At 46.9% G+C, this 26,593-nt stretch overlaps 10 protein-coding genes across 10 annotated transcripts; 8 read left to right on the top strand and 2 right to left on the bottom strand.

The window, feature by feature from the left end:
• Nucleotides 1–806: 806 nt before the first annotated feature.
• On the top strand, nt 807–1,431 carry C8R40DRAFT_1052175 (histone-fold-containing protein; the record flags this gene model as incomplete). The annotated part of the gene is made up of 3 exons (XM_046224747.1): nt 807–917; nt 1,002–1,131; nt 1,232–1,431. The coding sequence occupies 3 exons, from the start codon at nt 807–809 to the stop codon at nt 1,429–1,431; spliced, it is 441 nt and encodes a 146-aa protein (XP_046083748.1).
• Nucleotides 1,432–4,818: 3,387 nt separating this feature from the next.
• Nucleotides 4,819–8,989, top strand: C8R40DRAFT_1255126 (uncharacterized protein). The gene is made up of 4 exons (XM_046233753.1): nt 4,819–5,384; nt 5,516–8,110; nt 8,173–8,507; nt 8,563–8,989. The coding sequence occupies exons 1-4, from the start codon at nt 4,893–4,895 to the stop codon at nt 8,579–8,581; spliced, it is 3,441 nt and encodes a 1,146-aa protein (XP_046083747.1). The 5' UTR covers nt 4,819–4,892; the 3' UTR covers nt 8,582–8,989.
• Nucleotides 8,990–9,142: 153 nt separating this feature from the next.
• C8R40DRAFT_1255122 (SUR7/PalI family-domain-containing protein) lies at nt 9,143–10,530 on the top strand. Its single transcript, XM_046233752.1, has 5 exons — nt 9,143–9,369; nt 9,428–9,438; nt 9,492–9,637; nt 9,694–9,891; nt 9,960–10,530. The coding sequence occupies exons 1-5, from the start codon at nt 9,205–9,207 to the stop codon at nt 10,124–10,126; spliced, it is 687 nt and encodes a 228-aa protein (XP_046083746.1). The 5' UTR covers nt 9,143–9,204; the 3' UTR covers nt 10,127–10,530.
• Nucleotides 10,531–11,282: 752 nt separating this feature from the next.
• On the top strand, nt 11,283–13,297 carry C8R40DRAFT_1051794 (major facilitator superfamily domain-containing protein; the record flags this gene model as incomplete). The annotated part of the gene is made up of 10 exons (XM_046224732.1): nt 11,283–11,431; nt 11,497–11,614; nt 11,668–11,845; nt 11,896–12,001; nt 12,074–12,203; nt 12,259–12,448; nt 12,498–12,832; nt 12,885–12,907; nt 12,962–13,178; nt 13,232–13,297. The coding sequence occupies 10 exons, from the start codon at nt 11,283–11,285 to the stop codon at nt 13,295–13,297; spliced, it is 1,512 nt and encodes a 503-aa protein (XP_046083745.1).
• Nucleotides 13,298–14,348: 1,051 nt separating this feature from the next.
• C8R40DRAFT_1013901 (uncharacterized protein) lies at nt 14,349–14,750 on the top strand (the record flags this gene model as incomplete). Its single annotated transcript, XM_046222902.1, has 1 exon — nt 14,349–14,750. A coding segment is annotated over one exon (402 nt), but the record flags the coding sequence as incomplete, so codon positions are not given.
• Nucleotides 14,751–14,885: 135 nt separating this feature from the next.
• C8R40DRAFT_1162090 (uncharacterized protein) lies at nt 14,886–18,952 on the top strand (the record flags this gene model as incomplete). Its single annotated transcript, XM_046230209.1, has 12 exons — nt 14,886–14,956; nt 15,014–15,302; nt 15,355–16,130; nt 16,187–16,389; nt 16,445–16,794; nt 16,847–17,119; nt 17,173–17,511; nt 17,561–17,686; nt 17,737–18,076; nt 18,130–18,221; nt 18,280–18,417; nt 18,470–18,952. 12 exons carry the CDS (start codon nt 14,886–14,888, stop codon nt 18,950–18,952), a joined length of 3,480 nt encoding a protein of 1,159 aa, XP_046083743.1.
• A 416-nt stretch (nt 18,953–19,368) lies between these two features.
• On the bottom strand, nt 19,369–19,917 carry C8R40DRAFT_1051868 (ATP synthase complex subunit H-domain-containing protein; the record flags this gene model as incomplete). Its single annotated transcript, XM_046224734.1, has 4 exons — nt 19,369–19,608; nt 19,665–19,720; nt 19,776–19,830; nt 19,885–19,917. 4 exons carry the CDS (start codon nt 19,915–19,917, stop codon nt 19,369–19,371), a joined length of 384 nt encoding a protein of 127 aa, XP_046083742.1.
• An 85-nt stretch (nt 19,918–20,002) lies between these two features.
• Nucleotides 20,003–20,471, top strand: C8R40DRAFT_1173398 (uncharacterized protein; the record flags this gene model as incomplete). Its single annotated transcript, XM_046232015.1, has 5 exons — nt 20,003–20,109; nt 20,165–20,187; nt 20,231–20,301; nt 20,355–20,378; nt 20,430–20,471. 5 exons carry the CDS (start codon nt 20,003–20,005, stop codon nt 20,469–20,471), a joined length of 267 nt encoding a protein of 88 aa, XP_046083741.1.
• A 551-nt stretch (nt 20,472–21,022) lies between these two features.
• On the bottom strand, nt 21,023–23,019 carry C8R40DRAFT_478222 (uncharacterized protein). Its single transcript, XM_046235188.1, has 2 exons — nt 22,872–23,019; nt 21,023–22,817 (listed from the first exon to the last, which is right to left on the bottom strand). The coding sequence occupies exon 2, from the start codon at nt 22,790–22,792 to the stop codon at nt 21,146–21,148; it is 1,647 nt and encodes a 548-aa protein (XP_046083740.1). The 5' UTR covers nt 22,793–22,817; nt 22,872–23,019; the 3' UTR covers nt 21,023–21,145.
• Nucleotides 23,020–23,028: 9 nt separating this feature from the next.
• Nucleotides 23,029–26,390, top strand: C8R40DRAFT_1116407 (uncharacterized protein). The gene is made up of 2 exons (XM_046228610.1): nt 23,029–24,341; nt 24,395–26,390. The coding sequence occupies exons 1-2, from the start codon at nt 23,172–23,174 to the stop codon at nt 26,165–26,167; spliced, it is 2,943 nt and encodes a 980-aa protein (XP_046083739.1). The 5' UTR covers nt 23,029–23,171; the 3' UTR covers nt 26,168–26,390.
• Nucleotides 26,391–26,593: the final 203 nt, after the last annotated feature.

Raw genomic sequence — 26,593 nt, 5'->3', positions numbered from 1 at the left:
TAATAATTTCGTTTATAGTGTGCAATATTTGCGAAACAGGGATCGGGTACTCGTTCAAAAGGTAGAACAATTCCAAAAGAGGGTTCCACACACCCAAGACGATATAGCAAAAGTATCATACGTATATCTCTATCGGTCTTGTTGTCCAAAGAACGCAGAAGGATCCGGCCTACCACGACCACGGGCGCATTGGAGCGGACGATATCTTCCGATCTCTTCCGATATACCGGGGTCTAGATATATACCAGAAATATATAGATAATAGCTCAGTCTAAACTTTAAGGCCATGAGAGAGGGAGGAGGAATTCCGCAGAGATAAATGAAATGGAGGGAAAACACTTTGGAAAAGAAATAAGTCCCTGCAGTGGCGTGTTTCCCGCCGCGGCCACGTCAACGAAAAGACGCATCAAATTCACACGACGCAACTCCATTCTACTTATTGAGACCATGTGATAGGTGGGAACTTCTCCGTTACTATTCGATCACCAAACAACGACAATCTCATTCCTTCAACTTAAACACTCACCTGGTCTACCACTTTTCTATATACTCGAGGTGTGTATCTGAAAATGCATCGAAAATCCTTGCCCCATGACTCTGCGTTGTTTTTTTAATAGACATAAAGCGCTACATCGAATTTTTGACTTTAACGCCAACTTGACGCGCTTGAAAAAACGCGTCGCGCGTATGTACACTTCGTTCTAATATCGGACGCGATACTTATTGCTATCGTATTCCTAATCAAAGATATATTCCGTTTGCGCTCACACATCTGATACATCATCAAATATTATACATAACATTCAATGCCTCCTCGATCCAAAACTGGCGACTCTTCTAAAGGAGGAGGTGGCGGCGCTTCCGATGGTCAAACTAAAAGTACTACTACCACAAGGAGTCAGAAAGCTGGTTTGCAGGTGAATATATTTCCCCATTTTGTACAGGACTTCCCTCCGAGAGTTGTTTCATCCTATTAACTAGTACTAATGCATATAATCAAGTTTCCTGTGGGGCGTATTCACAGGTATCTCAAACAAAGAACCCAACACAACGTTCGAATAGGGGCAAAAGCTGCAGTGTATACTTCGGCTATCTTGGAATACCTTACTGCGGAGGTTTTGGAACTTGCTGGTGAGTTTGAACAAAGTTTTAATTCTGCGTTTTTTTTTTCGTTTCATGTTTCGCTTTTCGCTAATATTTCGGTAACCTGAACGAACAATTGATTGAATAGGAAACGCGTCGAAGGATCTTCGCGTCAAAAGAATCACGCCTCGGCATTTACAGCTTGCTATAAGAGGCGACGAAGAGCTTGATACACTCGTTCGGGCGACGATCGCAGGCGGAGGTGTTCTTCCGTTTATTCATAAGAGTCTTACAGCGGCCGCATCGAAAAACGCTGTGGCTGCGGCGAAGAGACCTGGAGAAGTATAAGTTTATTCTGAATGGCTCCCTCCGGGTGTACGCGGTGTGGCTCGGGCGGCGATTGCAAGTGGAGGTGGTTCTTCTATTCGTTTACAGCTTTGATTACAGCGGCGGTTTTAACAAACGCGGGTGGCTGCGGCGAAGAAACTTGCAGAAGTCGAAACTTCAATTGTTCCGAAAGTCTAGTTAGTACAATGTAGATGTATCTAAGTATATGCTGCTTGCTTTCATCCTTTTTTCTTGTCCGTAGTGGTATTACTTGCGATCTCTTATTATCTTGTAGTACCTGTGGCGTGTTTACTTACCATTATTCCATTCAATGCTCCTCTTCTACGTTTGTACTTACTTCTATATAGCCTTCTTTGCAGAATACATTATTTCTTTGCTAGGATAGGATAGGATAGTTAAATTATACTGGCTAGGTCCGATTCCCGAACAACCAGTTTACCGTACTGTACAATCACTACTTAAGATTACAGTAACGGAACACACATTTCTAATGCGGGGGGGCGATTATGCCACTCTCACACTTGATGAGGAAAAAGCAAGAAAAAAACCTCGTGAAACGTGCACGGTCTTCCCCGTCTCGACAATGCATGTGAGCAGCTCCTGCATTAAGCTGGAACAAACATTTCAGTGTTATATACCACTTCTAAAACATCATATGTTAGCTTTGCAAACAATTCAGTGATCCTTGTCTCAGCCAATAATATGCGAAATAGCATCCATGCATTGGAATAGGATGTTGCATACTGTGGAAGTTCTGAGATGACTTTTTGCATGAAAGAATCCCTCAGTTTGATCAATTCAGTGCTTCCTTTACATTCAAATAACACATGGGCAGGATCCTCAACAGAGCATTTACAGATGCGGCAAATTCGGTGCTCTCTGATGATTCGAGGTCTGTTCCGTTCATTCCATCGCAGACGTTCTACTGCAAGTTGGTGATTGCCTGTCACCATGTGGATCAAAGCTTTCCGATGTTTGCCTGTCGGGACCGTCAAATAATGTCTAAAAGCGAGAGCTTTGAAAACCATCTTTTTATTTTTTCGGTCATACTCTTTCCGATCTTTCAGAGTATCAGCTGTTCTGGGACATGTCATTAATGCATTTTGTAGAGTCCTCTCCATGGAGTCCTGAATGTGTTCTATTAAACCATTTAGGTGTGCTGCAGTGATATCCTCAAACTCTGGAATATTCCATGTGACTGGAATTGGTAGGCTCTCAAGTACTCTGCATGCCTCCAAAATGATGGATGTATGTCCTTTTTGTGCTAAAGAGTAAGCTTCTCGCATTGCTTTCCATGCCAGATGGTGATGTGGTAAACTGATTAAGTACTGCATGTTCTTGAAGAAAAGGATAATCCGTCTGTATCGAATTGGCATCACTCCTGTTTCAGTGAACAGAACCTCCAAAGATGATCGCTTTTGGATAGAGAGAGCCCTTCGTAGAAAATAGTGTTGTACTTCTTCTAATTGCTCTCTGTGGGACACTACCACATCCATGATAAACTCAGACCCACTCTTTAAATATGGGTCTACTCTTGCCCAGTACATAGTAATCATATCCTTAATTGGCATGTCATTTCCCACAAAAGTTTTAGCATGAAGCACAGCACCAGCAGCATTCTTGGCCTTGTCTGCAAGCTTCTGATAATTGTCCTTGTATATACCTCCCTGACCAGTCTGATGATGAACTCCAATATATTTCAGTTTCTTTTTCTTTTGCAAAGGTTTGTCATGCAGCATAAAAACTGTGTCTGCATTAGCTTCCTGTCCAAACACTGTGATCATACATTTAGGTACAGAGACTTCGAAGCCTGTGAGGGATGCATATTGTTCAAATTGTCTAAGTTTTGATTGGATACTAGAAGGTGTTGTACTAGCCATTCCTGTGTCATCTGCTTGTAGCATATGGTTCACATGCTTATCATGAAGGACAACATCTGTTGGGTGCTCTGTCACTTTAAAATCTGCAACAACCAAATTGAACAAGTTTGGTGAAACCGGACTACCTGTGATGACCCCCGCTAGGTATTTTACCGACGCCATAAGCTACTCCCTTCGTCCTTCACTTCGGAAGGAGAATGCGAAATCTGTCGCTCCGTTCAATAACATAGTATAAGTATCTCTCGATCATACACTGGCTATGTACACTCTCGAGAGACAGGAAATGATGATGGTATTGTGTTGTTTATTTATAGTTTCGTTCAGCGGTGGCTAATATCGGACTGCATAGAAAAAATCACCAAGCCTGAGATGAAAAGGACTTCAGTCAAGCCTTGTGATACATTATGAGGAAACATGAGTGGATGAGATGGTACCGGTGAGGTGGCAACTGGCAACTGGCTGTGTGCTCCTTAAGTTTTACAAAGGGATCTCCGCCGTATATCAAGTTTCATGCATTGAGCGATTTTTGTTATATGTAGAGCCTGGCCAATATACTACCAGGGTTATACACATGGTTATACACGCTGAAATTGGAGGATTGAATTATCAAAATCAAAAGCGTTGTGATTCTGAAGGTCCTCGAGCACCGGAGAAACATCCATCAGCATTCATCAGCATTCATCCCGCTTTTGAATCGAAGAACAGCATATAACACTCATTGATCCCGATAAGTATATGCAGCTCACCAAGTTAAACGCTCCCTCCGGACATGGTCACTCGATGACAATGATAATTGATTGATTGAGCACTCTGACCGCACTTGACCCAGCTCTGACCTGATCAGACGGATTCAGATGGATGGGCCAGGATTAACAAAAGCTAGCTGGTGAAAAGCTTACAGATATGTAGATACCCGGAATAGATTGTACATAGAATGCAAAGGTTTGTCCTGGGTGGGGTTGGATCTGACTAAAACTTGTTAATAACGAGTTAGATGAAATATCGCTATATAGCCAAGAGAAGTGGGTCCGAGGGATATAGAGTGAGCTCTTTCACAGTGTAATTGAGGTTCATTATTTGACTTGGAGCTTGAAGGATCCACCCAAGCCTAGCTTAGCCAATCATCGGTGCCGCAGGATAATTCGGACAGCAGGAATGCGTACGCGTTGACATGATGCTTGGAAGTGAAGTTGAGACTGTAAGTCATGAGTAGAAAGAAGAAGCTGAAAGACAGATCATATACATAGATAGTGTTTGAGCCTTGCTTGATATATATGCCGGATTGAAACTGGTTGAACCCCCGGTCGTGAAACTGTTAATCTATTTGAGCCAGAGCTTCCTGAATTTGTTTGTCATGACGGATTCCAGGGGACTGTTTGTGTGTTGAGAAGCCAGAGGCACATTAAGGCATACGTACTGTTATTATTAAATTTTGACAATTGACTGGTCACTGTGAGTGAGACTAAAAAAAGTCAACTGTTGCCAAGCACGTGCTTGAGTTCTTAACCGCCAGTCACACTTTGGCCTTAACCAACAACATCCTTATTCATCCTTCTCATCGTTTCCGACGGCTTATTGGAGATGTCGGGGTCAGTGAGCCTCCAGATACCAACCACGGACCTACCAGCGGGTCCTTCTCGTCAGCAATATGGCTCTTCATCCGTTTCCAGACCTGTTTCTGTCAACGTTCACCCATCTTCTGCTGGATCAACGCCGTCCGCATCGAGAAAACAGCGAGCTTCACACACAGTTGTGACTTCGACCACTCAACAACAACAGTCTCAGCATAATGGCTCAGGCAATGGTCGCCATGAAGATAGCTCCCCGCCGTACACAGATGTTTACAACCATCCCGCTGCAGTAGCCTACGCTTCTGCGCATCCACGACGAACTATCCCTAAATTTGGCCCATATCTGCTACTACAAACTCTTGGGGAAGGAGAGTTTGGCAAAGTCAAACTCGGCCTTCATAGTACTTGGGGAGAAGAAGTTGCCGTCAAGCTTATCAGACGTGGAAACGTCGATAGCGCTGTTCGTATGTCGAAAGTCGAACGTGAAATCGAAGTTCTAAGAGTACGTGGCAGCGTTTTTTCTTTTGGTCCGACGCTGGTCCTTTGCAACCATCAGAGGCTGTTTTTGTCCAACAGATATCTCACGCATCTTTCCAAAATACAAGAAACTGACTTCAGACTTTCTATTTGCAGACCCTCAAACATCCAAACATTGTCCGTCTATACGATGTCATCGAGACGGACAAATACATAGGAATAATCATCGAGTATGCTTCAGGAGGAGAGCTGTTCGATCACATCCTCGCACACCGCTATCTGCGTGAGAGGGATGCAGCGAAGCTGTTTTCCCAGCTGATTTCCGGTGTGTGGTATATACACCAAAAGAAAATTGTTCATCGAGATCTCAAACTCGAGAATCTCCTGCTTGACCGACACCGGAATGTCATCATCACTGACTTTGGTTTCGCAAACCGCTTCGAACATCGTGCAGATGACCTTATGCAGACCTCGTGCGGTTCTCCCTGTTATGCTGCGCCCGAACTGGTCATCAGCGAGGGTCTCTATGTGGGCAGCGCCGTCGACATCTGGAGTTGCGGCGTTATCCTATATGCAATGCTCGCTGGTTACCTTCCTTTCGATGACGATCCTGCGAACCCGGACGGTGATAACATCAATCTTCTATACAAATACATCGTTAATACCCCGCTTTCCTTCCCCGACTACATATCTGAATCCGCTCGGGATCTCCTGTCCATGATGCTCGTTCCTGATCCTAGCAGGCGGGCTAGCCTCGAGAATGTCATGCAACATCCTTGGTTGGCTGCATATCATGCTCCTCCAACAGATCCTATCAGTGGTCAAATCACTGCCTTTGGACGTACGGTAGAGGAGCTAGAGAGATCTGCTATGGATCAGCACCATCAAAAGAGATTAGCTTACCAGAAACAGATGAAGGCTGCCGCCGCCGCCGCCGCTCAAGCTACGGTTGCGGAGCGAGGTACACGCTCTCAGAGTTACCGTCAAGAGAGTTACACTAATGGCGGGGCTCCGTCCGGCTCTTTCACCAGCCCCCCTACTCGGAGCCAATCTATCGAACCAGCGGTTTATGAGACTCCGACTGAACAATCGAGTGTTCATATCTTTTCACCGCCAACCTCTGCCTCTGTGGTTGGACGAGGGCCCAAAAGTAGTTATGGAGTCGATGTCGATGATCCATTCGCTGCTCCGGCGGGTACCGTTGTTCCCCTATCTGCTCCGGCGGAAAGCCCGGCCGAGAAGAAGAAGGCTAGACACACGGTGCAGCTTGAGTACGACGGCTCCCGTCCCTCACGGAGGGAGAAGGAGAGAGAGTACCAGGAAGAGCATCGAGAGCGACGGAAACAATCTGACCGTTCGCGTTCACCCAGCCACCGCCAGCAAAGTAGCTCGCATGCACAGACACCCACAACTTCGAATTCGGATCGACGACGAGGGTCCCAAAGTAGTTCCTCGAAACCTGCTCCTGTATCTCCAGCTCCTATAACACCATCCAGAAGGGGTAGTGAGAATCGATCTCCGACCACGCCGCGTTCCAAACCTGCGCCAGTCACCACCATGGATCCTCCTAGCATCACTCTTGCTAGTCCTCCTGACACACCTCTCAAGTTTGCTCCTCACGTTTCTGAAACCGATGGCGAAAAAGAGTTGACAGACAGAGAGGCACCCCAGAGTGGATCACAAAGCTCCTCTGGAAGCAAGCACAAAAGAGGAATGTCATCTGTCGATCGGTTGGCGAGAATATTCAATGGACCTGACGGGTCTTCGGCAGACCCAAATTCTCCTGCCCCTTCCAACGCCCCTAGCAATACATCGGGATCCCTTTTGTCCCCTTCAACTGGCAGTGACAAGGATGTGTCGTTGGCAAATTCAAGTGCCAAGAAGAGTCGCCGAAACACCCTGACAGTCATGGTAGAGCCGTTCAAGAGCACTCTAAAGAACAGGAACAAAGGACGGATGACATCAACCCCCATGTCTTCTACGCCGGATGCTGATGAGAAGCGGGGACGGGACACTTCCTTACAACCCAGGAGTGCTATTGCCACGGAATCATCCGGTTATCCATCGCCGAACGGTCAGGGTCAGGGAATGCATGCGTCGACCAACAAGGCCGTCAAAGTTATGCAGTGGTTCAGAAACAAGAGCAAGGCGCGGGACTCTGTTACGGTTGGTGACCCTATGCGCAGCACCAATGCACTATCCGAAGACGAGGAAAAGCTTGCTTCTGCAAGGGCTACCACACCAACTCAAAACAAGTACCGTGAAAAGAATGTCATTACCGGTGATAACATGAACCAGGTGAACACCTCACCTGCTGTTGTGGCTACCCCTCGCTCTGCTAGTCGTACGTCAAACAGACCGACGCGAACAGCGTCTACGGATACGTCTACCACTACTCCTAGCTTCGTTACTAGATTCAGGAACTCGGTTACGGTAGGGGGAGGCGGCGGGACTGTTACTGAGAGGTCCCATCCCAAAACTCCAGGAGGCCAACTCCGCACACATCATGGTGCTGTCGATCAATCGACTGTGACTACCCGGCCTCCTCCAGAGGTAATGAAGCATGTTCAGGCAGTTTTGTTGGCTATGGGGGTAGAAGTTCAAATCGAGAGCGAGTTCAAGTTCCGCTGCATCAGGATGAAGCGGAAGAAAATGCCAGGCGTTCCAGGTAGCGGTAATGTCGGATTCATGGGTGGTAGCGGAAATGGCCTGGCAGCATTCAACATGGTTGGAAGCGCGGCTTCAAATGGGGTCAGTCTCGTTACTCTCCTTGACCCGGCCAGTCACGGGCACCAAACTCACATTCTTTCTAGGTTGATAAGCGTGGATTACCTCTTCCTTCTCATCAGAACTACTCAGGTTCTGCTGGGATGCTTCGTGGTTTGTTGATGCGTAGACAATCATCACAGGTGTCCGCGGGTGTAGGCTCCTCTTACGAGGATGATACCCCTAACAGTAGCGTCGTTGTATCCGAAGGTTCTGCGCAAGACCCTCTCTACGGTGATTCTTCCGAGGACGTCGGTGACGAAGTCAAGTTCTCCGTAGAATTGACCAGACTTTCCGGCTTGACCGACACATACAGTCTCGACATCCGACGACTGAAGGGAAATTTGCGCAGCTACAAATTCTTATACGATAGCATTAGAGTGTACGTATTTCTTTGCACTATCAATTTTTGATTGTTGCTCATTATACCCCTCCAGGCGCGCGGAACTATCCTAAATACAGAAAAGACTTGTAGTCATATTCAGACATCCTCTATATGCTTACCTGCTATCATTCATGTTGTGCACCAGATACTTTAACCCAGTACCTCTTTTCTTCAATTACACAATATATCCTAATCATTGTTTAATACCCTTTTCACCTCTTTACGTCTCTTACCCGTTTCATTCTCGGGGCTGTTCCATAATAGTAACAGGTTTTGGCGAATACACTTCTAAATTTTATGTCCAACCCTCGCAGGCCTTGCAATTCTTCCAATCTCACTGTCAATTACTACGTTTTACTTTCATGACACCTTCTCTGCATTCTCGTATACCTTTTATTGTTTGGGATTTACATATCAATTCTCTGTGCATATCGTTTCAACCTGAGGATCGCTACTAGGAAACAACATGAACAATGCTTGACTTACAGCTTTGACCTGAGAAGATCCAAGCGCAGGCCAAAAAATCGAAAATCAATTCGATTTTGATGATCTGGGCACTTCTGGGCGTGGGATAAATCAATGAGCATGATGTCATTACGTTGTTCTAAAATCAAAAATCTGAAAATCTTTCTGCGGCTTTCCTCCTACTCCCTCTCACGACTATTTTCGCTGCTCAAAAGCGTTCACGCCCACCATGTCACGAATGTTTTGTATCCCTGGAATTATTTTCCTTTTCTGTGCTTTTGTTCTCAGTATTCTCGTGTCTATTTCTCTTCCCTTCTTACCCGCGTTGGATATCGCCCGCGCTCATATGAATGGGAATGCGCTAATAAATGGAGATACAGTAAATGAAATCCGAGTGCGTATCCCGAAATCTCTCTTCGGGTTTTCTGATATCGATTCTGCGGTCTGTTTAGTTTGGAGTCTGGTATGGACTTATTGTTTCCTGCAGTTAAATCAATCTTTTCTTACAGCAATTAGGGCTGAATGCACGTACAAGGATGATGGCTCGCGTATCTGTGGAGATGCTGGTCATGGCTACTCTACCTCCATTTCTGACACCAACAAGGACGCAAACGTGATAATTAGCGGCTCTTGGACTCGTGGACTAGCTGTGCACCCCGTTGGTAAGCCTCCTTAGTTCCGCGTTGGTGTGTCGCTTTCCTGAAATCTGTTTTCCTAGCCACGGCAGTAACCTTTATTGCGTTACTTTTCTCTTTCTCGAGCCATGTCACCGTAACGCTCATCGCATCCATTTTATCCTTCCTTGCCGCCCTTCTCACATTGATCGCGTTCGCAATCGACATCGCACTCTACGCGTTTCTTCACCACGAGATTGGCAAGATATCTTCAATTCAAGGCAGTACAGATACTGCACCAGGTGCGTTTTCTTACTCCACTTTAATTTCTGCCACGTTCCAACTGACTAACCGTTGATGCGGCGGCCAGGGTTTTGGTTGACATTCGTCTCGTTGATCCTCCTTCTCCTCGCTGGTTGCACCGTGTGCTTCGGACGCCGAAGGGACCGTATGTCTGGTGCATCTTCGTACCCATCCTATCCAATGTCCTCTACAACTACAAAGACACCTTTCTGGAAACGATTCCGCAGGAATTGATTTTTTTCGATGCAAGTCGGATTGGTTGATAGATGATAGACGGTCATGTTCGACATTTCATGTCCAAGTGCCGGTCCCTAGTCGAGGTTACTTATCATGTATATCGTTTCTCGATTTACTGTAATAAATCTTCCGTTCGCCTTTCGGAGTTGTGGTCCACATTCGGTCTTCCCGTTTTTTAATCCTTCGTTCCCGGTACACATTAACACTACCCATTACCTATTACCTTTTTTTACTTCGATAGCCCTTGATGTTTCAGTTGATACCCCCGAGCTTAATCAGTCTTCAAGTTGTTGGACCTTTTATTCTTGCAGTGATATAGGGCATTGGTGTGGGAAAATTTCCCAAAGATTTACCTCCCACAGATAGACGACGAATGACAAAATTTTATTTTGGCCCTTGGGTTGCGAAGTTTGCGGCGCTGTTCCAAAGTGTTCGATTACATAAACTCGTTTGGGTTAGAGAGGTGACACTGTGGCGTGAACGCGTGAGCAGCAGGCTCCGATGCCTGATCGCACTGATTTGTCTTGTGTATCTATGATGCAAATTCACGCAACTTGAACTTGTTTGCCCGCGAGTGCGGAATTCGTAACCGTGGACATGTATGTTGAATCCACAATGCTCCGTGAAAAATGCTTTGGGACTCTCTGATCGCACGGGATTTGGAAGCGGAGGAGGGCGCGTAAACGGGTGTTGTTAATGGTGTTGCAGGTATTTGGCATGGAGATTCAAGTTCAAGTATACACAGGATACTGAAATCGAAGCATCGATGTTATGGAGCTAGGGAACCGACATTCTCTTAAAGGAAATTTATCCTCGGCCACAACCCGAGTCACCTTAACGCGGTAGCGTGTTTTTATTGATTTATTCCCGTCGAGGACCGGACATTCATACACGGCGATGCGTTTCGGGCGGGTACAAAAGAAAAGTTGACCTGTATTCTGAGATTTCTGACTTTTCCCGCGCAACCAGGCCCAAGTCCCGTCGACAGCATTTCAGTATTTGAAAAATGCCTGGAAATGGCTTCCCACTGCACACAGGATATAGGCATGGTCCTCCACCTCCGCCGGGGCTCGCGCCACTCGACGAAGATGTTAATGATGAAAGCGCGATAGAGATGCGCAATGTGCGGGACGCAGAGAAGAATGAGAAGAAGATGCCTGAACCGGAGGTTCATGAAGTTCCCACCAATGAGCCGGTCGCTGTGTCCTGGGACGGACCAGACGATCCTCATAATCCGCAAAACTTTTCGAACAGCAAGAAGTGGGTTATCACGGCTGTCTGTTGTGCTTTGACTGTCAATGCGTACGTCAATTGGAGAACTTGTAAATCAGTTGTAATTCACCTCAGATCGGATCACTTTTAAACAGAACATTCGCTTCTTCCGCCCCTAGTCTTGCAGGTGATCGGTTGATTGCACGGTTCAACATCAGTGAAGAGGTGTCGGATCTGGTCACCGCTCTCTTCCTGATGGGTTATGTTTTGGGGGTACGTCGAATCATGATCGTCCCATGTCTAAACCTACATTGTTCTTCTCATAGCCCGTTTTCTGGGGTTCCGGAAGTGAAATGTTCGGGCGTAGATATGTTTTGTTGATCGCCATGTGTTCATACACAATTCTTTTCGTTGGTCAAGGCGTAGCTACCAATATTCAAACTGTTCTCATTTTGCGGTTTTTCTCCGGAGCGTTTGCTGTGGCGCCTCTTATTACAAGTGGAGGTATGTTGCCAGTATCTCAGACTTATTTCAAACTGATTTTCTATCTTCAGGTATCCTTGCGGATGTATGGAACGCCCAAGGCCGTGGATACGCAACAAGTCTTTTCGGTGGATGTGTGTTTTTGGGTCCTTCCCTGGGACCTCTCGTTGGCGGTTTGTAAGTCTTATGCACAGTCTTATGCACCATATATGCGGTGACGTGACGAGAAATGCTGACATGCATTTGTAGCGTTGCTGCCGACCCCCGCCTAGGTTGGGAATGGATCTATTGGGTTATGATGATTTTTGCCGGCGCGTGTACACTGTTCGCCATAGTGTGCTTACCCGAAACATACGGTCCCGTCCTCTTAACTCGCAAGGTTCGTATGAAATTGTTGCATTACATGTCGAAAGTCCCGGCTCATTTTTCTTCAGGCAGTACGTCTACGGAAAGAAGACCCTATCACCAACAGGAACTTGTTTTCTGACCACGAGAAATTAGACTCGTCCCCTCACGGGATTTTGGAGCGTACTTTATACCGTCCCTGGAAGATGATGGCTAAAGAACCCATCCTAATGCTCATCACCGTATACATGTCCGTTGTGTATGGAATTCTATACGCCTGTGAGTAATCTTGCAATCATTTCAATCTCATTAACTGACAACGTTACAGTATTTGAGGCTTTTCCTGTTATATTTATAGAGACCAGAGGGTTTACCATCACTCAACAAGGCCTTTTATTCATTGGAATCGGCATCGGCAGTGTTTTGACGACGTTCATGAACTTGTACTTTGCAAAGCAAGTCAACAAGATCATTCCCAAGTGGAAAGGGTTTCCTCCTGCGGAACTAAGGCTCTACAGTGCCATGATCGGCTCTGTTATGTTGGTAATCGGTAGCTTCTGGCTTGGGTGGACCGGAAATTATGCGAGTGTACCCTGGTATGTACCAGGTATCAGCACAGTATTTGTAGGAATGGCGATCTCTGCTATTTTCACTTCGCTAATCGTGAGCCGATCTTCTCTCAATGTATAGCCCTCCGCTCATTGTATTGATATAGACTTACATTGTCGACACGTATTTGTAAGTACTATCTGTAACTCATGTTATGAAGCTACTCACCAGTCATTATCGCAGGCTGCTCGCCGCCTCCGCCCTTGCAAGTAATACGATGATTCGATCTCTGGTTGGATCCGTGTTTCCTCTTTTCACTGTACAGATGTATCACAATCTGGGTATCAATTGGGCCTCAACACTGATCGCTTTGATCTCCCTGCTTTTGGCACCGATACCCTTTCTGTTCTTCAAATACGGTGCACGAATCCGTCAACATAGTCAATTCGCCCCCTGCTTGGTAGGTTCATTTCTCGGTTGGAAATGTTGTATGCCTACCTGAGAATGTCTTAGGATCTCAAAATTGCGAAGCAAATCCAGGAGCAAGAAGAAGTACAGGTAAGGATAGAAACCCATTAGTACTTTTCGCCTAAAATACCCGCTAACCTATTGATTTTGAAGTCCCAGAGGTCTAGATCTCGTTCGTCCAACGCAACTGTCAATCCAGCCCAAGTCGAAGAGGCAATCGAGCCACTGGATGACTCTCGCGCAGTCAATGCGGCACTACTCGAGAACATTCAACACCTTACGAATACTGTAAGCGAGGTTCAATACCTGCTGAACGAAGCTATCTCGAGTCAAGTTGCTTCTTCACAATCACAAAGAGAGCTTGTGGACGCCATTCGTCAGCTTCGCAGCTCGATCCATAGTCGTAGAGATTCGGTGTACAGCATTGGCCAGGATCCGATAACTCCCCAGTCGAGTAACCAAATGCCGCCAATACCAGAACTTTACGCACCACCGCTACAGGCTCCTGCCCCTACCAAGCGTCCGACAACTCATGAATGGAGTGTGCGCATGGGACCTATTGATCTTTCAGCAGTCTCCGATTTGCATGGTACCGCACTCAGCTTTGCACGGATGACAAGACGCGGAAACCAGATCTCCCCGCAGGTTCGAGGTCGCAAGGGCGGTCCCCATATCCTGATCATGTCATGGAAGACGGAGGAAGAAGCTAGAGCATTCTATGAAGCATGGTCGGAGGAGCCCCCAGCTGATTATGCTACTCTCTCAGTAGTTCCTAATTTCTAGTAGCGCATTGGTTAGATATTAGCGAGCGACATAGGCCAGTTAGGTTGCATTTCGTTCCCGTCTCCAGACCCCCCGTCTCGGACTGTATACTATATAATGATTCGTTAGTTCCTTACTTGATTCTGTGTATTTAATTACTTTATATGTCCACCAATTTGATTGTGGCTACTTTTTGTCATTTCGCGGCGTTGTAAACTCCTGGGTCAATGCATTGAGGAGGACTTTGAGATTAGACGCTGTTAGACGCCAGCAACAAATACCGTCAAAGCGTTTGATAGGAATCGTGAGAGTATTCTGAGTCAGCGGCCCTCTTCGGATCGGCTTAGTGCCGCTTCGCGAATTTTTACTTCGAGTTCGACTGAACGGGTCCATTCACAGAATGATACCACGGGCAGCAAAAAGGCTAGAGACTACTTCACTGTTGTCCCGCCAAGGTCTTCCTAGACCAGCTAGGCTCTACTCTACTCCTTCTCGAAAGTCTAGCGCGCCTGCAGCAGCCACTCAACAAGTCCCTCAGTCCAGTTATCCATCCTTCTTCCCCAGAGCTGGCAAAGATGCTGTATCACATAATTTTCCTACAGATATGGAAAACTTCCTGAAGAATCCACCACGATACACTCTTCTCCCTACGCCACTTCCATCTATAAGCACCAATGCTTCCACCAAAAATTCGACCTGGCTCGTAGACTCAGCAACACAAGACTCGCTAGCTGTCATAGATGCCTGTTTATACCAGTTATTTGACGTCCCCCGCGCCAAAGGTATCTTTGACCGGCTAAGAAGAGATGCTGTTGGAAAATTATTGGAAGTACGGATGTATAATGCTTTTCTAGAAGCGTACGTCAATATGGGGATGTCCAAGGCTGCAGATAACAGAGAATTCTGGATAGACTGTGCATGGGAGCTGTTCACGACTATGGAAGCTGGCCAAGAGAAAGTAGAGCCATCCGCTGGAACTTATGCCACCATGCTCAAAGCTTGGATCCGGTGAGTTCATAGAAGATCTCGCTGTTCACTGTGTTTCGCTGAAGAAACGTCTTCCAGTTTTGGTCCTGATTCACCCAACTACGTACCTGACACTGGAGCGGTACCCCCTGTAGATATGCTCATAAGCATTCTCAATCGCGACATTCCTATAGAGAATGTCGTCGCAGACCGCGTTTTTGAAACTTCAAGTGAAGCGGCCGAGGTCATCAAACTTCTATCGAAAGCCGCCGCAGATTTAGGTCATACAGAGGTCATCGCCCGGTTAGGTCAGACCGAGGCTATAGGTGCTCATTACGAGGACATCCTAGCTGATATTCCTGAGGTTATGCCTGTAATGCGTGTTAAAGTAAGTTTTCTTGACTCAAAGCAGTCCTTTTGATTGACTCGTGGCGCATTAGAAGAAAGAGCCCTCAGAATCATCGTCTGGGGAGGAAGAGCAAGAACCTGAATACGAGGTTCCTTTCAACCTTTCTAATTTACGTCGCCATCTATCACGAGTCTGCTTTGCTCGACGAGTGCTCCCGGAAGATGTCGCAGCACGGCAAAAGCTTCTCGAAGATACAGTTTATGAAACTGCTATGGACCGCCTAAAACACGAGTCTGATGTCTTCGAGCAACTTGGTCTTGACACAGGCCATATGCGACAGCCCGATTTACGACGGTGGATGTGGGATTGGCATACAAAATTACAGGAGCGACTTCAAGAGGAAATAAAAAACATAGAGCTCATAGAAAATAAAAAGGAGGATCGGCTGCAATTATCACCATATCTTTCCTTGGTCAAACCTGAACGGTTATCGCTCATCACCATTTTCGAAATCATGCGGTTACAAGGGTCTGGTGGCGTCTCGGAAGGGATGAAGACGACCCGGGCATTAATTGCTGTTGGCAAGGCGGTAGAGAATGAATACAAAGCGCAGATCTGCAAAAAAAACAACATTATCTTACCAAGTATCGGTAGACTGGGTGATAACGGGTACTTCTCCAATCTAGGATATAACAGTTTGCTTGAGAGGCGGATAGTTGCTGCTAGACATATGTCTGATGGGGAAGCCTGGACCGCAACCTGGACACAGGCAACGCGAGCGAAAATTGGAGGCATACTGGTCGAGTGTCTCATGGATGTTGCGAAAGTGACGAGATCTGCAACGCACAAAGTTACTAATGAGATCCTGTAAGGGTTCAATTCATGTGCCCTGTAGGTATATGTCACTGATCTTTCCTTCATAGCACCGAGGTTCAGCCTGCATTTCACCACAGCTATGAACATAGTCGTGGACAAAAACTTGGAGTCATTCGGCTCAACCCTGCGGTTTCGGAGCGACTGGCGAACGATAATGTACGGGACACCATTCATCCTCGACATCTACCGATGCTCGTGAAACCCAAACCTTGGTTAGGTCTCAAAAAGGGTGGTTACATGTTTAGCGAAGGTGAGCTTCCACAAAACTCTAATAATACATCCGATTTTTGACTCAAATTCTATAGTCTCGGCCATGCGATTCAAGGAATCCATTGAACAACAAAGCTATCTTAACCATGCATCCGAACTCGGTAATGTCGAACTTGTGTATGCCGGATTGGACGTTCTTGGAAGCACACCGTGGCAGATAAATCGCAAAGTCTTCGATGTCGTCCTCAAAGTGTGGAACTCCGGAGAGAAACTGGGCAAGCTTCCGCCTGCTGTTTTTCCCGATCCAGAGCCTGTGCTGCCTGAAGGTGCTGATATCAAGACACGTACGACCTATATACATCGTATGAAAGGATGGACACAGGCAAAGGCCAATAATCACTCTGATAGATGCAGTGTCAATTATAAGATCGAAATTGCCAGGACTGTGAGTTTTACTTGTGCTTCAAGGAATATATACTGAAAACGAAATCTCTCAGTTCCTCGGAGATACCATCTACTTTCCCCATAACATCGATTTTCGTGGCCGCGCATATCCAATCCCTCCTCATTTGAATCATATAGGCAATGACCTCAGTCGTGGACTTCTGATTTTCGCAGAATCCAAACCTTTGGGCGAACGTGGTTTACGGTGGTTACAAATTCATCTGGCAAACTTGTACGGCTATGACAAGGCCAACTTTGACGAGCGTGTGCAGTTCGTTCAGGATCATTTAGATGATATTTATGACAGCGCCACTAAGCCTCTTGAAGTGAGTTTTCATGTTGGATCGTCTAGACAAGGAGAATTCACATGTAATGCCAGGGCCGACGCTGGTGGATTCATGCGGACGATCCTTGGCAGTGTCTTGGTGCATGCATGGAGCTACATGCTGCTTTGACGTCCGAAAATCCCATTGAATACGAGTCATGCCTTCCAGTACATCAGGATGGAACATGCAACGGTCTGCAACACTATGCCGCTTTAGGAGGTGATTCTCGCGGTGCGCAACAGGTCAACTTGAGCGCCGGCGAACGTCCGTCAGATGTCTATACCTATGTTGGGAACATGGCAGAGGAAATCATTAAACGGGACATTGCAAAGGGTGAAAAGTATGCAGCTGTGCTTCAGGGCAAAATTACTCGTAAGATCGTCAAGCAGACTGTGAGTTCCTTGTTCAGCTTTATTAACCAGTATTGATCTGCATATTCAGGTCATGACGACCGTGTACGGCGTAACCTTCATTGGAGCTCGAGAACAAATTGAAAGGCAAATCAAGCTCACGAAGCAATTCGAAGAGGAGGATGTTTGGGGTGCTTCGGCTTACCTTGCTAAAGTGGTAAGTTGAATTTTGATCCTTGTCAGTTTGGACTAAGGATATTCCTACAGGTCCTTGGCTGTATTGGAGACTTGTTCACAGGTGCTAAAGACATCCAACTTTGGCTCACCCTATGTGCTCGTCTCATATCCAAAGCCATTCCGGAAGACCGTATTGCAGAATCACTCGCTGAATATCGTGCACGCAAAATTCAAAGGGAAAACTCAAAGTCGAAGAAAAAGAAAACAGAACTGCCTCATGAGTTTTTGCGCAAAGAACAAATGACTTCGGTCGTTTGGACCACGCCGCTAGGACTCCCCATTGTACAGCCCTATCGTAAACCAAATCGAAAACAAATCGTCACATCCATGCAAACAGTGTATATTTCCGATCCCAATTCCCCATCTGAAGGTAAGCCATGCATTTTGGCAAGATGTGAACGTCTCCTGATATAACATTTGAAGTAAATACGATGAAACAGGCTAGCGCTTTCCCCCCCAATTTTATACATAGTCTTGATGCAACTCACATGATGCTTACTGCTCTCGAATGTCGTGTACGTTGCATTATACCTAGCTTGATTCTTGATCCTCACTGTACTCCCATTGCAATAGACTCAAGGGTTGACCTTTGCTGCTGTGCACGACTCATATTGGACTCATGCTTGCGACATCGATGAAATGTCCGGTATCATTCGCGACACCTTTATCGCACTGCATTCATCAGATGTCCTCAAGAAATTGCACGACGAGGTACGATAGCTGTATTTGTCTTCCTTGTCGTGTTATCAACCTTTTATACTAGTTCAAAGAACGTTATCAGAATTACAAGATTCCTCTTGCCAGCCTTCACACTGGTGTTCTTGCGAAAGCATTGAAGCAAGCTGGTTCGCGTATCACGGTCACTCCAGAGCAAGCCCAATCATTGCCATCCATAGCCAACCTTGTGGATGTGTCAAAGACGGGTAATTCCAGTATCCAGGACAACGCAGATTCGGTCGACTTGAAGGCTCTCCTTGTGGATTTAGCTCAGGAGCGTAAAGCAGCTACGGCTACTGGTAATTCCAAGTATCCAGAGGAGCATGAAGAAGAGCTGGAGGAAGAGGAGGAAGAAGATTGGGAATCCCCTCGTTCAAAGGCCGCTCGGTTAAGAAAAGCGAGTGCAGACCTTCAATCTATCGAACTTCTGGGAAAATTCGTCAACCTGGTTGACTTGTTGCCGCCCTTGCCCAAGAAGGGCGACTTCAAGGTCGAGGCTATCAAAGCCTCGCAGTATTTCTTCTCATAGTGCATTCGCATGATGAGATTTTTGCTTTCATTCTCAACATCCCTGCTCGCTTTATGCCACCATATCTAGGCTTTCACTCAAACACAGCACACCACTATTTGCATATCTTATTATCCTATCTTGTAGTTCCTGCATCTAGCATTCACATTGTATTCTAGGATAGCTTAGAAACTAATGAGCAAAATCAATTGATTCGGAAAGAAGATCTTGCTGGAAGGTTGTCAACTGGGTGTCGAAGAGTTGCGACGGCAAGTGGTACTAAGATTGCAACGAGACTGGGCTCACGTATACCAACGGACGAGTATGCACCATCCGCTCCATGTAACAATGATTTTGCTCTATCTGTACTTGTCTAAGGTCACCGAGGCGCTACTATAGACCTCTCTCTTGACAAACCTCCTCAGCAGGCCTTCTCCTCAGTGGTGGTGCGCCTCGGGTTTGGGTAGGTCCTGCTCAAGAAAACTGAGGTACGCATCGGCGCCGCTAACCGTTTCTTCACTCCCCGAGGTCTGTGGTGCAGCAGGCTGGGAGACTGAAACAGGCTCAGATGTATCGTATGCAGCCAGTTCAGACGCGATATCGGAAGGAAGCGAAGGGGCTTTCGGTGCTGGGGGCACGGAGTAGGACTTGACAACACCAACGTGAGCATCCTTGGCCTAGCAACGATGCCTTGAGCTTCGAGATAGTGAGACGATCAGCAAAATGTACTCACGACCGGCGGAGCCTTGTATCCTTTGATTTCCTTCAAATAAAGGTCTTGGACAAGGTCTGCGGATGAATTCGGGTTAAAAAACTTCGCGCGTATTAAGTCGAGCTGAACTACCTTTTCGCGCAGCGACAGAGGATGAGAATAAACGGGAGCGAGAGACATTTTGAGCCTGTAGAGTTAAATATTAACGTTCAAATCACTCGAAAACAAGAACAGTGATTACAGCGTTAGCAGCCCGTCTAAGGATGTTGGACATGATGGTGGTATAGGATAGAGCGCAGGTTAGGGTTACGGCTGAAACCGTGCCGCGAGATTGTCGAAACTCTTTACCAACAACCACCATGTTTTCTCGCCTTGCTGTTCGTCGTGTTCCCAGGGTGGCAACTGTATCAGTCCGCTATAGCTCTAGTGCTAAGGAGGGCTCTGTAGCTCAGTCAAGAGGATTCAAGTGCGTCGTTCATAAGTTATTTTCGGATGTACATAAATCAATGTTGCGATCACAGGGAAAGAGAAAGTGCTGTTGAGAGTAAGCGACATTGTGATTCTTGAAGCTGCAGAGCTCACAGCAGTGCTTCCTAATCTTCTAGACGAATATGCACACAAGCAGGAACATGCCAAACTCATGAAGCTGAAAGCAGAGGTACATATACGTCGTTCGAAAGGGTCACAATCGTCCTCACGTTCTCCTTCTAGATTGAACTAAAAAAGATAGAACTTGTACGTGCAGACGATTTGTAAGATGAAACATTTTACTCATATTTTATGCAGGAGAAGTTGGAGAAAGAGCATGCGGAGGCCGAGAAGAAGTAAATTCGCATATCCTATTCACGTTACTGTATGTGCACCTATTCGTTTTCATGCACACCTTAGACGCTGATCTTGTTTCGCAAGTCCAATTACCGCTCATCTAGGCAATACATTTATTCACCTTATTGACCTTTTCAAACTTGTCGCGGAATTGAAGAATATGAGCATAAGCATTCAATATTCAATAGCATTGTCAAGCTGTGATTGTACATGTTAATGAACGGCCGGAGGTTATTCAGCTTATTGCTGTTATCATGCGCGTACTAGCCTTATATACACTGCGTACATTTCCAACCCCATCTCATCTTCAAAAATACATGCGCTTCAGAAATCTTTGAATCGCCTGATTGGGATCGTGTTCCCTCCTGGGGCCTGGGCTCCTTCCTCCTCCCGAAGCTGAGCTTACATCTTACAAAAAATGTTAGGTTCATCTTTTAATAGAATTAAAACATAGCGTTGGTTAAAGCTACATGTAGGTATAAGTGGAGCAGGGCAAGGAGTTCTACAAGTTACAATCGTCTTCGTAGGAATACAGGAATACAGGAAACAATTGCCAAAGGAATCCAACAAAATCAAACAAGATAGTGATACAATGAGATGGATCTAGAAATAAATGGGAGGTATCCAGCCTGAAGATTCATTCGGAGAACGTTGTCGTCGTGTTCGTTTCGTTTCATCTAAGCAAATCCACCAAAAAGCGCTCTTGCTTTACCCTTAAAGCCGGTTTTTGAGATTTTGGCCTCTTTGATAGAAATCAAGTCGGAGGGTTCTTTCGGAGGAGGGGGAAAATCAGTGCAAGTCGCAGGCGCAGAAATATCTACAGAGCTATTTCCGATCTGACGGATAGCGGGTGAAGGTACGAAGGAGTCGTCGAAAAGATGTAACACATGAGACGCAGTAGGCACAGCTGGTGCTGAATGGAGTTTAAGCGGCGCAGGACGACGCCGGGTTCGCTTGTTTCGTCTTTGACGAGCCGCTGCACCAGAAGCAGTTGTGAGACTAGAGTTCAGAGCTGCTAAGCTCGCACTCATCTCGCTTGTGGGGATGCGGAGGAGATGCATAGCTCTAGCGGCTGTGTCTATGGGAGCGGGGGTGATCATGTGGTTTAAGGAAAGCGATAGCGAAGGTGAGGAAGGGATGGACGATGTCACTGAACCGCGGCGTTCGTCTCCGTCTTGAACATTGAATCCTGCTAATCTGTGTGCTCTGGGACTAGGGTGACCGAAGAGCACCCATGTTCTAGTAGGACTTCCTGGACTCCCAGGGGACGAGGGAGGAAGAAGAGGTTGATATTCGACGGCTTCTTCTGCATCCCACCACATCATACCTTTCTCATCACGGTAGACGGCGCCGACGCCGACGCCAAAAGGTGCAGTGCCAGCTGTGGTAGATGCAATGATGTCTTTGGAATGACCAGCGGGAGCAACGTCACGGGCTTGTTTCTCCATAACCCTCTTTGCGTGCGTCTCGAGGGATCCTCCGCCCATGAATTGCATTAAAAGAAGTTCATTGGCGAGTGTAGGGGGGAGCGGCGGAGCTGCTGCTGAAGCTTTCTTCGCCTTTTTGAAAGTAGTAGTGGAGGGAGGAGGTGTCAAGACGGGTTTTGATTTCGTAGCTGCGGGGATCCGATGAGTAGGTGATGATGGAGGTATGGATGCGGATTCTGCACTGGGTAACCGAGGAAGAGGAGGAACTGCTGCTGTAGTGGATGGGCTAGCAGGAGGAGCAACTGACTTGCCACGCCTGCGATGGCCTTTTAACATTCCTAAAGATCGGAATCGTTTGAGACCTTTGGTAGGAGCCGCTGGAGGTGTCCGAGGAGTAGATGGAATAGGGATTTTATCAGTGTTCGCAGGAAGTATGAACGGAGATGGGGTAGATGGCGTGTGTGGCAAGTGCACGAAGATGGATGTATAACCAAGGTTAGTCAAGTCAAAATCAGAGACTTTGCCTGGGCTAACAGGTCCTGGTGTAGGTATAGACCTGTGTCCTGCGGTAGTGGGGGTATCGACAAGTTGTAGAAAAGAAGCTGAACCAGAACGGGCGCGTATATGAGATATACTGGGACGACGGCGATTAATTCCTCGAGCCGCAGAAATTGAGGGGCGACGTGGCAAAGAAGGGCGACGTGCTACAAGTCCAGGGGAGCCAGAAGGAGAATACAGCGGAGGGGAATAAGGAGCAGGAGATCCTGGCTGCACGGCATTTGCCCAGTTGGAAATCGAAGTAAAAGTTGACGACCGGCGACGAACGACTAAAGGTGCTGGGGGAGCAGGAGAAGCGGGAAGAGGCACAGAAGGGCATGGCTTAGGAGCGTTCATCATGAAATTATTATAATAACAAGCAGTACTAGATAACTGAGGGTTAATTTAGACCAGTAATATAAGAAAGCATGAGACTTACAAATTTCGTGCAGGATCTTGAAGAGGATAAGAAATCGAGAAAATGTATGAACAGTTCAGCAGACTCAAGCTGTAATGGCCCTTCTGTCCTACAAACACCCTCCATTATAAGCGTTGAAGAACAAAAGAGACTTGGGACCATTGTCCGGCGCTAGGAACTCGTTCCGAACTTTTTGTTCCCCTTTTAGGAAAGTTACGTAAGGTTAGCGTCTACGCTCAAGGCGCTTTGGTTGACTTTGTACAACCATGAGTTTGGCCTGATAACTTATTTGTACTCCTTATCTTCATTGTCTGGGCAAATATGGCACCGAAGGCACAGAAAAGAAGTGCCAAATCATCTTCATCGGCTTCTTCACGGACAGCAGTCGATCCCTCTGTCTCCGCATATACTCTCGAGATATATCGGAAACGAAATGCTCTTTCCCGACTACCAACCAACGACTCCGATGAGGAAGATGGTGCTTGTACAGGCAAACGGAAGGCTGCAAATAATTCCGAGTCGGTAGACGACATCAGAGACCGAATAGTCAAAGTCTCCAAGGCTGCGCATTGGAACCCCGCAGACGGCAGATGGGCTACTGTTCGCCAGCTACTTCAACTAACTTGCACTCGGGGCCGCGACTTTCGATGGATCGTACCGGAAAAGAAGCAAATCGTGGCGTCGCCGCCATTAGAGTTGCGTCTTTGGAGCGAACAAGTTTCAGAGTTGCTCAGGCGAGAATGGAAGCCGCGGTCAGGCCCAGAGTATGAGAAGGAGTTACTTTACCGTGCACAGAAGGAATGGGTTCCGACCGAGTCGTATCCAACCCGCGAGACGGCAGTAGTGAAGCAGATTCTGGAGAAGAGGGAATGGGAAGCAGATATCCTAGAACTTGTTCAACAATGGCTAGCTAGTAGCACACAAGATGGTTCCACGGAAATCCGGGTGATACTAGCCAAAAAGAAACTTGTCGACTCTTTGAAACCGTTTCTCGATGCCCTGCTGCCACAAGATGCTCCTGACGCTGCTAGGGTGAAGAATTTTCAGAAGGAGCATTGGGTGACAGAGGTTACCCACTTCTTTAAGCAAAACGGAGCTCCTACGCTCACACGAAACTCTACCAGCAATCTTAGCGTTGCATCCAAGGAGCGCAAAAGTGTAGCTTTGCATGAAAAAGTAAAAACTTGGCAACAAACGCTTCTTGTGGAAACAAAAGATCGACCCCGTCGAGCTTCTGACGCTCCTTCCGAAGCTAGCTCCTCCAAATCCAAGACTAAGCGGAAAGAGACAGCGGAATCAACAACAGCTCTCAGAAAAAGTGCACAATCTGTCGCAAAGCAGAGCTCCCTCGAATTTGCTGCGTCCAAGTCGTCTGCGACTAAACTTGCTGGTAAACCCAAAGCTTCTATTCCACGAGATCCGCCTCGTGTTGACGATGACCTCTTGAGCAATGATTCTCATCACGACGTTCATATTGGATTACCCAGTCAGGTCTGTACATCGTATCTCAACCCATCCTTATACTCACAACATCTCAATTACAGCCGTTGTCGTTCCGTTCATCTCAAATAAAACACTCCACTCCCAAGGATGGCACAGGCCAACTTGTTGCAATAGAGGAACCTGCACCATCATCCTCGCCTCTTTCCCCTCCACCTCTCCACACGTCCCCCACTCGACCGCCACGGATTATCTCCGTCCCCGAAGGAGCTTCCAAATCCTCTTTCAAAAGACCCCAATCCCCATCTTCCGCCACAAATTCACGGCCCGCGAAACAAGCTCGGATAGAGAAAAATATTGCCCCTGTGGCGGATAATTCACCCATGAAGGTCGACAGCCTGAAATCCCATCATACCACAAACGTACCGATACCACCTCCGCCCCCTTCCTCTTCTCCGCTCAGTCCACCACCGGCTACACCAGATGAGGGGAATGGGAACAAGAAACGTGTTCCCACGCTCATGGAACTTCTTTCTGTGCGCAAGACAACCGCGACGCCTATGAAGAGAAAGAATACATTGACTATCATCTCTACGCCGCTTAGTGGTAGAGCAGCGGGCCCGAGTCGCAATCAACTTGTTGCTGCTTCAGGATCTGGTCAGCGAACTTCTATGGCTTCAGCGTTGGTATCCGCACAAGGAGAGAAACCTCAAGCTCCTCTTCCAGCTCCTTCAACACGGAGGAGTGATTCTGCGGATGCCAATGACCACAATGCGCGTCTCAAGATTGCAGAACGTGCGCCTTCGAGTGTTGCTGGACCCTCGAATTCGAATTCGATTAATCAGACAGCTGTCCGGGCACCTCCCACCGCCGTTCATGAAACACAGACGTTCACGTCTGCGGTCACTTCGACGTATAGCGTACAACACCAGCCTGAATTCACGGCGTCTGGATATGCTATCGACCTTCCGTTGTCTGTCATTGACGGTTTTGTCGGCCATGGAGGATCGGATGGAGGATCAGTTGAGGGTGACGGGGTTGACGGATATAGCAATAATAATTTGGAGGTGAAGGACAAAGGGAAAGCGATTGAGGGTAAATCACCAAAGAAGAGAGGATATTTCGGGATGGAGGACGTGGATTTGACATCTCCTACGAAGCTACGCCCTGGAGTTGTTCGTCCGTTCGCTGGCTCTTCTTCTGAAGACGAGGACGAGGATGATGGTGGAGAAGCCAAAAATGTTACTCCGAAAAATAAAATTTCCACCCTTAACGCATCACAACTTCCAGACTTCACACATGACTTTGATGCTTTTGACCCTCCTCAGGCCTCTACCCAACCTCGGAGGAAGAGCAATGGTGGAAGTACCCATGGAGGTGGAGGTAATCTCTATTCCGGTAATGGATTCGGTGCGGCGCCTTGGGCGAACGGAGTGAATGATGGAGAGGATGATGATTTCAACGACAATGCTGACAGTCCAGATTACGGCTACGTCGCATCCCAGTCCATCTTTACCAAAGACGGGGCCATCAATGTCCGTAGCTTTGATGACGATCCTACCGTGCATAGTCAAGCTTTCTTCAGTATTCCTGGGTTGGAGTCCCCAATCAAAAAGACCAAGAAGAATAAAGGTTGGACGGAAACTGGGCGTGAACGCCCTGAGGAGAACGATGGGTTCGGGTTCGGGTATAGTTCGCAGTTCGATGTGGACGGAGATGTGGAAATGGTCAGTAAACTCATCGATCGGGATGTTGATCTGATGGATGTGGATGCCGATGATAAAGAAGGCGAAGGCGTTGGAGAGGGAAATAGTGTCGGTGATCAAGGACATCCGGGTCGCGACCGGTCTCGTGTGATGTGGGGTGGATGGTCTTGAGTCTGCCACCCTCAAATTTTCTTCCGTTTTTTTTGCCGCTGAACCTATTATGCTTAAATTTATCCAGTGGACTGAGACGATAGATTGTGCTGTATCTAATTGACTTGAGTGCATATGTACAGTATGTACCATAGAAAACAGGAGACTACGTCCTTGCATCTTCAAGCTTCAAGAATCAAAGTTCTACATGTTTCGTTGACGAATATTCAAGATGGAAAGACACCACAACGCTTCATTCATGTAGTCACTCGACTCTCTGGTGATGACATTTTTTTTGCATCGAACTGATCCCACGCCCAGGTTTCTCTTCTCTTGCAATCCGAAAGTGAGTAATGAGATTTTGCAAGCTATCATGATTGGCTGAATACTATGGTCAGGATAGGCCCAACTCGGATAGGATATGACGAGGTCGCATTCTCGAACGAA

The sequence above is a fragment of the Lentinula edodes genome, assembly GCF_021015755.1.
Source record: "Lentinula edodes strain Le(Bin) 0899 ss11 chromosome Unknown C8R40scaffold_30, whole genome shotgun sequence".
Lineage (NCBI taxonomy): Eukaryota > Fungi > Basidiomycota > Agaricomycetes > Agaricales > Omphalotaceae > Lentinula > Lentinula edodes.
This window is presented reverse-complemented; position numbering and strand designations above follow the sequence as displayed.